Below are 9,648 nucleotides of genomic sequence, written 5' to 3'. Positions count from 1 at the left end.
TTCTCTTTACCATAGTGACCCCCTCCCGCCTGGTTATGGGCTAAGTAGAGAACCTGAGTGCGAAACGGTATGGGTACCAGGAGCTGTCGGAGTGGTCCATCGGGTTTCGTTATTTTTCTATATAGCAACCCTTTTGATATCGCAAAACAGGGGCCTACCTGATCGTCTTTGTCGTCTATGGCCCGGGCCCATGCATGTCCCAGTGTTGGATCCTCCCTTTGTTCGGCCCTAAAGCTGCCGGTAGGTCCTGGTTCTTCCTCCTCATCCGAGAGGGTAGAAGGGGGGTTAGCTTGGCCGTGTAACACCGTGATCCGGCTTTGCTCTCTCTTTTCTCAACGTGTTTTCCTTGTCTTGCACACCCCCGGCTCTAGGTCTACAGTTGACAACTGGGCTTCCATAAGCCACCGTTGGGTCTCTCTTTCCTCTATCGCCCTGGATAAGAGAGCAGAGAAGTCCTCGTAATCAGTTCCTATGATCATGTCCTCGACCAGGTGTGGAATGACCCCTACTCGGATCGTGGCTATCTGTTCTCCGTATTCCAGGGTTACTCTAGCCACAGGATAGCGTTTCTGGTCCCCATATACACACGTAACGACCACTCCTTCCCCTTCTAGCCATTGATGGGCCTGTACTCGTTCCTGCGTTATCACTGAATGACGACACCCCGAGTCAACGAGGACCCGGGTATCGGTCTGATTCACCTTAAGGGTCAAGCGATAGGCCGCTTCACCCTCTCCGGCCCATAGCACCCTGCCTTTGGTGTATCCGACTTCCATGGGTTCGATTGTAGCGGGCTTCTGTGGACAGTTGCGGGAGTTGTGGCCCCATTCCGCACAATGAAAACACTGGGGTCCCTGAATACCGCCTTTCCCTTCCGATCGAGGCATGAGTCTGGGATCAAGAAGAGGGCGCGGGGTTGAGGGAACAGGGCTAGGGACGGTTGCCCTCCAGCGGTGTATGATGGAGGTGGGAATTCTGAGGGTGAAGGGTCGGGCTTCTGGTGACCGTTGGTGGGCACAGGCTAGTTCTATAGTGTGGGGTACGGTTAGGTTGGGATGTTGTTTAACCCAGGCCCTGGTCAATGGGGGGAGACCGTCGATATATTGCTCCAACAGTACCTTGTCCACTATCTCTTCCTTGCTACTCGTATGGGGCTGAAGCCACCGAGTCCCTAGGTCCTGTATCCGGTAGTAAAACACTCGGGGGTTGTCTTGGGGTTGCCATTTCTCCTTTCGAAACCGACTACAATACTGCTCCTGATCGCAGCCGAGGCGTTCCAGAATGTTTTTTTTAATAATATCATAGGGCGTGGTACCAGAGGGGTTAGCGGCTTGGTAGGCCGTTTGAAGCTCGCCGTACAGTAGGGGGGCGATGTATTGGCCCCATCGTTCCATAGGCCACTGGGCCGTGCTCGCCACCCGCTCGAAGTTCGTAAAAAAGAAGTCCGGATCCTCGCCGGTTCTGTATTTTTGTAGTATGGAGCTGGGGACATTTGGATGTACCTTGGTGCTGGCAATAGTGTCCGTCAATTTCTGGATAGCAGTATCATGGACGGCTTGATTCTGTACCAAGAGCCCCGCTTGGGTTTGTAGGGCCTCTTGTAACATCTCCCTGTCCTTTTTGGCTTCCGTAGACTGGGCTTCCACGACCAGTTGCAAATGGTGTTGTCCTTCGGCCAATTGGGCCAGCATGTCGTTCAAGCCTATGGGCTGCGACATGGTGGTATGGGAGCGTTCCACCGTGACCAGGGGCACAAGTAGTCGGGCGTGGTGGATCGGTCCTGGATCCCACTTCTGACACCACTGTCACGCTCCCGCCCCACAGATCAGAGGTGTCTACTGCTGGGGTTTGATTTGTGATTTTATTGTTTCCCCGGACAGCTGTCCAAGGTTACAGGACAAGGGATCCAGAAAGGGCAATCTCTGGTTGGGAGGGGTCTTTTGCGTTGCCGCTGGGCTCTTCCGCCATCTTTAGCCTCTCAGCGTCGCTGCCGCTCGGTTCCTTGGGTGTGGTCCTGCCAGGCGTCCCCTCGGAGAAAAAGAAACAGCGGGCGATTAGTATCCGTCCTTTCCTCCCTACCGGCTTAGAGGTGTTTGGGGTTACCCTTCCCTGTTCCCTCTAAGGCATGGGCTTTTAACGTTCCGTCGTCCCCGGACCCTTATCGTCAGGCGAGTCCCGCTGGAGATGGGTGAAAGCCCGCCCCTACTCTGTCCCTTCTTTACCTTACGGGTGGGGGTCTATAGTCCTGAGCAGGACATGTGGACGTGCCACCAACCCACGAGGGCCCTCCCGGTCTTATCCGCTACTTGCCTGAAGCCGGGACCCGGCTCCTGGGTCCCGGCTGCCTCGTCCTTGGGACCTTCCTCGGGGCACTTCCCGGCGTAGCCTCGGGTTTCTGCCGTTGTCTCTCCTTCGCTCCTCGTCTCGCTCTGCTCCTCGCTCCGCTCCTCGCGCTGCTTCTCGCTCCGCTCCTCCCAGTCTCTCCTTTCTGTGTTCACTTCCGGCGCTTTTGGGTCCTTCAAGCACCTCCTCCTGGGCGTGAGTAGAGTCAGTACCGGCAGTAGCGGCCTGGTGCCCCCGGGGTCCTTCACCGCCTCCCCCTCGTCACACTATCTCTAACAGCTGCTGCACATTTTCGGAAAAATAGGAAATGCACAGACAAATTGGGTAACATGAGGAATCAGACAGGGATGCATCCTTGTCCCGTTGTGGATGGTCTATTACAGGGGGTAAAGGCAGATGCACCCAGAATAGGCTCATGCATCACCCCCATTTTATTATATGCAGTTGACAAGGTGTTGTAGTCTCGAACAACAAACGGCCTTTTTATGGAGGGCAGAGACCTAAAACTGAATCTAACAAAAACATACACTATGGTCTGTGGCAGGAGGAAAAACAAGGGCAAAACATATTTTGCAGCAGGACACAAACAAGAGCAAGTGAAGACGTTCAATTATCTGGGTATCCTATTTTTGCAGGAAGAACATTGGTGACCACACGCTAAAACTACAAATGTAAAATTCATCAGTGCTTTTGAAGCAGTGTTTAGATTTGTCAAAATAGGCAGCAAACCCATTAGAGAAATTGTGAAAATATATAAACGTATATGCCTTCCAGCTGCACTGTATGGGCCCCATTATGGGGCAAATCATGATTCAAGTACAGGAAAACAATTTTCTATGCAGGCTCTAGGCAAATCAACCCCAGCTTACATTACTCACAAGGAACTTTATCTAACACGAGGGCGCTAGAGGGCGCACAGGCAAGATGGCTGCACTTGTGTGAGGCTCTTGCTGCTCAGGAGGCCTACACAATAATATCCTGCCCATATGTTGGAGGCCAAAGGAAATATTGGAATGAAATGTTATCGGAAACCTGCCGGCACTACTTAACGCCAGTGAAACCTGTAGAACTACCTCTCCGGTGCAGTAAACTCAAGCACGCTGCGCCCCGGTATATCCCAAGATGGTGGACGCTCATATCATCTAGCTGCCGCTGCCGCTGGGACAGAGCATCCGAAGTGTGAAACAGCCACTACAAGATGGTGGACCCAGCACGGGTGAGGCTGCCTCCCCTGCTACATAATCGGCAAAGAAAGCGGCGCATGTGAGCACCAAGGCAAAACGTCAGGCGGCCAATGAACGAGCTGGGAATGGGAAGACCTGCCTGAGATGCCCAACCGGTGCCAGTGGTGTGGCCGAACTGTGGGTGGCTCTGTCGGCCCCCGCCTTCCCTCAACTGCAGGCTACGCTGAAATAGAATCGTACAAGCAGCGACACCACTGTGGTAAGAGCCACCCATACCAGGTGGTCAGACCAGCTTGGGAGGCATGGGAAAGATCACTCCCCCCCTTCAGAAGTCATCAGGCGGTGGCGGCACTGGCCGGTTCCAGGGGGCTGGCCAGTGACCTCTTCACTACTGCCCATACTGTTGATTGTGGGCTGTGTGGCCGAGAGAGAGTATCCCCCCCACCCTCGATTCCTGATTGAGGCCCGTGACCTCCGATCAATCTCCAACGTTGCAGTATAGAGCGAGCGCCACATGGGAGAGATCAGTCGTGGGAGGAAAGGCAAGCACAGAAAACTCAAGGCAAGGGGCACTGTGGCCATCCCGGATTGTTCGCTTCCAGCTAGAGCGGAGCATACGAGGATCACCCCAAGGCCCAACCCACAGACCGCCTTCTTCACAAGGCCTTGACAATGAACACCGACGCAGTGTGAAACATAACTTAATTTAATATACAGGGAGACTGAAGGGAAGATTCCAGTATGAACATGTAGCAAAAACCAACAAAACCTCCAGCGCGAATAGCTAGCTGATACAAACTCTGCTATTGCATGGATAATAGCGTGAGATCACCCTGCATGTGAGGCCGAATAGTGCTGTCTCTACTTAGAGACACCCAGGACAATTCACTATGCAAACGCACAATGGGGCGCAATTAGCACCCCAGAGCTGAGTGCCTCAGTAACCTATAACCAGCATGAGTGAACCCACCTCTGAGTCCCCGGCAGACTGGGTGAGGGGTGACATACACGCAATTCGAAGGTCGGAACCTGACTCCAGCAGATTTGCGTCCCTGGCAAGCTGAGGATAGACACGGACACCATCGCCTTCCCTACACAATGTCAAAAGACCGATACAAGCTCACAAGACTGGAACAAGTACTCCCTAATCATATGGCAGCAGCCTGACAGCCCATAATAACACAGAAGACAGGGTGCAAAGCGCAATCAGAACCTCTAATGTTATACAGGGACATTTGTGCAACATAATCAGGAATCAAACAAATATACCTTTGAACTTCCCGCACCCAGCCCCTGCAGCAAGATCCAGAATAGACAACTGGACTACACAAGATAAAGCAGATGGAATGGGGAAGACTGACGGGAGACAAACTAAACTGCCATTTGAAGCTCGTAAGTCCACCAGAACGCAAGCGGACTCGGAAAGTGACATGACAGATGCATCTAATACAGGTGCACACAGCTTGACAGAGGATCTAAAAGAACTCCTCCTCATCATGGAATCTAGCCTAACCTCTATAGAGGCCAAAATGGATACCATGTGCACACGTATGGACAATATTACACACAACCTAGATCAGCATGACGAGGGCCTCAAGGATGCTGAACAACGTATCTCAGACCTGCACGATACCTCCACTTGATAAAAGGAGCAACTACTAAACATGGAAAGGGTTTTGAAAGTGATAGCGGCAAAAAATGAGGACTTAGAATCCAGATTACGCAGAAACAACCTTAGGATTCTTGGTGTGCCTGAGTCCACAAATACGGACAAAATGGAGGAATATGTTGAGCGCCTACTCACCACACTGTTCGGCAGAGAAGCGTTTTCTGCACTGCTAATAGTGGAAAAAGCGCACAGGTCGGTGGCCAACCGACCCCCGCCGGGAGCTCCTCCAAGGCCGATAATGACTAGGATATTATACTGCAAAAACAACAATTGATGGACAGAATGCAGAACAATGTCATACATTCACCCCAGTACAGAGATCTGGGCCTAAATCCATCGTTTTTTTGCTCACCATGCCGTTCCAGTTTGAACCCAGCCATATGCAAATCAGTCTTGACCCTGTGCCTCATGGGAACAGTCCAGCCCGAACTGCCAAGCCAGGTCCTCCCTGGACTGGAGACAAGCATCCTAGGACCGGTTTCGGGGTTTCACCCCTCTTCAGCCAGGATAGCTTGATTTCCAGTGGCATGGAGAGCAAGGGACCCACGTCTGGGCATACCCTTCCCACTCGGGGTGACAAATGCAGAAAACAACAATTGATGGACAGAATGCAGAACAATGTCATACATTCACCCCATTACAGAGATCTGGGCCTAAATCCATAGTTTTTTTGCTCACAATGCCGTTCCAGTTTGAACCCAGCCATATGCAAATCAGTCTTGACCCTGTGACTCATGGGAACAGTCCAGCCCGAACTGCCAAGCCAGGTTCTCCCTGGACTGGAAACAAGCATCCTAGGACCGGTTTCGGGGTTTCACCCCTCTTTAGCCAGGATAGCTTGATTTCCAGTGGCATGGAGAGCAAGGGACCCACGTCTGGGCATACCCTTCCCACTTGGGGTGACAAATGCAAAAACAACAATTGATGGACAGAATGCAGAACAATGTCATACATTCACCCCCTTTTGTACCACTTTGTTCGCCACAAGTTGGCAATCCTAGGAAGCTTGTTTCTGGTCCAGGGAAGGCATGGCTTGGCAGTTCGGGCTGGACTGTTCCCATGAGGCACAGGGTCAGACTGATTTGATTTGCATATGGCCATGTCTGAACTGGGGTGGCAGAGTGGGCTAAAGAACGGTGATGGATCAAACCCAGATCTGTTGACTGGGTGTGAGTGTTTGATTGGTTCTGATGCTCCGTCCATCACCACCCCCTTTTGTACCGCTTTGTTCGCCACAAGTTGGCAGGGTATGCTCAGACGTGAGTCCCTTGCTCACTTTGCCACTGGATTCAAGCAAGCCTGGCTGAAGACGGCTGAAATGCCAGAAACCAGTCCTAGGAAGCTTGTTTCCGGTCCAGGGAAGGCATGGCTTGGCAGTTCGGGCTGGACTGTTCCCATGAGGCACAGGGTCAGACTGATTTGCATATGGCCATGTCTGAACTGGGGTGGCAGAGTGGGCTAAAGAACGGTGATGGATCAAACCCAGATCTGTTGACTGGGTGTGAGTGTTTGATTGGTTCTGATGCTCCGTCCATCACCACCCCCTTTTGTACCGCTAGGATATTATACTACCAGGATTGGGATATGGCGCCACAACTGGCGAGAGAGGTGCGGAAGTAGCCATTTATCTGGACTTCACCATTGCGGTTCAGGAACTTCGCAAAAAAGTTCTCCCCGTAAAGAAAAAACTCCAGCAGGCGAACATCACCTATGCTATGTTGTTTCCGGCACATCTAGGAATCTCGCACCAAGGCAAACAGCATGTTTTCACTAACCCCCAATACGTCAACGATTTCCTCAAGTCCACGCTCAAAAAGACTTCTAGACATAACTCTTCTTCTAGCCCAACCAGATCTACTGCCGCCCTATCTGACATTTAATGAAGGCTTTATTAGATTGTGCTTGCTGGGCATCCATAGTTACAGTCTCAGATGAAAGCTGACAGGTACAAACTCACTTGACCGAAGCTCATGCAGATAGAGACGCAACAAAAATAACATGATGGTGAAAACTGGAACTATTGCCTTGATTTCCACCCAGAAGTATATCTGGTCTTCTTGGACATGTGGGAGGAGGGAGTACAGTCGCCCTCTTGACTCTACCCAGAAGGTATTCCCTAATTTGATCTGGATATTTGTTGACGAAGCAGTTAGTATGTGCTCCTCCGTTGGGGATGCAGTTATCGTTTAGTAGGGAGTAAGGGGAGAACACGCATCACAGTAGGATTGGGCTGCTGTTGTGAGAGGGGGCAGGAGTGAAGGGACATTTACGGCACAAGACAACAACATGATCACAATTGACCAGACCAACTTAACTTTGGCACAGAACATAATCTTCGCACCACACGTGAGATTTAGCGCACACACCCAGAGTGAACCGTCTTGTCCCCCTGACTATAATCAATCAATCAATCAATCAATCAATCACGAGTTTGTTAAGCGTGACTACTCACCCATAAGGGTCTCAAGGCGCTGGGGGGGTTGGGGTTGCAGGTTCCAGGCCATCAAGGAGGGGGTCTGTCGAAGATCCAAGTTTTGAGGTTTCTAGTGAAGATAGGGAGTGTTATTGTCTGTCTGAGGTGGAGCAGTAGGGCGTTCCAGGCTCTGGCCGCGAGGAAGAAGAAGGAGCGGCCTTCCGATCTGGTCTTTCTGGTGTGGGAGACCACAGCGTAGGAGAGCTGGGCTGATCGTAGGGTCCTTCGGGGTACGTGAAATTTGAGTCGGCTGTTCAGGTATGCTGGTCTGGTGTTGTGGAGGGCTTTGTGTGTGTGGGTGAGAATCTTGAAGGTGATTCTAGCCTCGATGGGGAGCCAGTGGAGTGTGCGCAGGTGCTGGGAGATGTGGCAGTGTGTTGGCAGGTTGAGGACAAGTCTTGCGGCGGTGTTCTGAATGTTTTGTGGCTTGCGGGTGAGGTGTTTGTTTATTCCGGCGTAGAGTGCGTTGCTGTAGTTGAGACTGCTGGTGACAAGGGCGTGAGTGACGGTCTTTCTGTGCTCTAGGGGATCTATTTGAAGGTCTAATGTAGGAGGCAGAGGGTGTTGAAGCAGGAGGATGCAATGGAGTTGATCAGGCGGTCCTTTTTGAGCTCGGAGTCTAAGATGATTCCAAGGTTGCGTGCGTGGTCCATGGGGTGGGTGGGCTTCCAAGGGCGGGGGGGCGCCAGGTGTTGTTCCAGGCGTTGGGGTTTGGGTCCATGATAAGTACTTCTGTTTTGTCGGTGTTGAGGTGTAGGCAGGTGCTTTTCATCCATTTGGCGACAGCTTCCATGCCTTCTTGAAAGTTGTGTTTTGCTGTGGCGGGTTCGTTGGATAGGGAGAGGATGAGTTGGGTGTCGTCTTCGTATGACGCAATTTTGAGTCCGTGGGTTCTGACAATGGGGGCGAGTGAAGCCGTGTAGACGTTGAAGAGCGCGGGGAAGAGGGAGGACCCCTGGGGGACTCCGCAGCTGGTTGGTGTAGGGTCCGAGAGGATAGGAGGGAGTCTGACCTGCTGCGTTCTGCCAGAGAGGAAGGAGTGGATCCAGTCGAGGACCTTGTCCCGGATCCCTGCGTTATGGAGTCTGGGTGTCAGGTTGCGGTGGGAGACTGTGTCGAAGGCCGCTGAGAGGTCGAGGAGGATGAGGGCTACTGTTTCTCCTCTGTGCAGTAGGGAGCAGATGTCATCTGTTGCAGCGAGGAGGGCGGTTTCTGTGCTGTGTTTTTTTTTGGAAGTCGGATTGGGATGAGTCGAAGATGTTGTGCTCTTCGATGAAAGTTGCGAGTTAGCTGTTGATGGCTTTCTCGATGACTTTCGCTGGGAACGGGAGCAGAGAGATGGGTCTGTAGTTTTTGAGGTCGGTGGGGTCCGCCGAGGGCTTCTTCAGAAGGGGGTTGATCTCAGCGTGTTTCCAGTCGTCGGGGAAGGAGGCGTTCGCCAGGGAGCGGTTGATGGTGTGGTGGAGCATGGGTGCGATGGTGTCGGCGGCTCTGTTGAAGATGTGATGGGGGCAGGGGTCCGTGGGGGCCCCGGAGTGGTTTGACTTCATCGTCTTCAGTGTGTCTTAGGTGGTGAGGGCCATCCAGTTGTCAATCATTGGCTTCAGGGTGTCAGGGGTGGCTGGTGAGGGTTCAGTGTGTTGGTTGTCTTCATTGACTGTATCTTGAAGTGTAGGTGTCTATCAGGTCTGTGGGCTTGTCGTAGAGTCTGCTCAGCCGAAGGGGGGTTTAGTGGATGATGGCGATTCCTCCTCCCGGGCTGGTGGGGCGGTCCTTCTGGGAGATCTTGTATCCTTGGGGAATGGCGATGGCGATGTCCGGTCCTGAGATGGTGTTGGTCCAGGTTTCAGTGAAGAATGCTACATCCGGGGTGGTGCCTTCGAGGAGGTCCCAGATTTCAGTGGCGTGTTGGTGGAGTAATCGGACGTTGAGGAGGATGCATTGCAGGGTCTTCGGTTCAGTAATGTTCTTGCGGGCGG

General features: G+C 52.4%; 1 protein-coding gene across 1 annotated transcript; it reads right to left on the bottom strand.

The window, feature by feature from the left end:
• Positions 1 to 332: 332 nt before the first annotated feature.
• On the bottom strand, positions 333 to 1,718 carry LOC146862958 (uncharacterized). The gene has a single exon (XM_085643133.1). The coding sequence runs from the start codon at positions 1,716 to 1,718 to the stop codon at positions 333 to 335; it is 1,386 nt and encodes a 461-aa protein (XP_085499259.1).
• Between the last annotated feature and the right edge of the window lie 7,930 nt (positions 1,719 to 9,648).

Source organism: Triturus cristatus, chromosome 2_2, assembly GCF_964204655.1.
Source record: "Triturus cristatus chromosome 2_2, aTriCri1.1, whole genome shotgun sequence".
In the NCBI taxonomy this organism is placed as follows: Eukaryota; Metazoa; Chordata; class Amphibia; order Caudata; family Salamandridae; genus Triturus; species Triturus cristatus.
The sequence above is the reverse complement of the archived record's forward strand: the minus strand, read 5'-3'. Positions and strand labels throughout refer to the sequence as shown.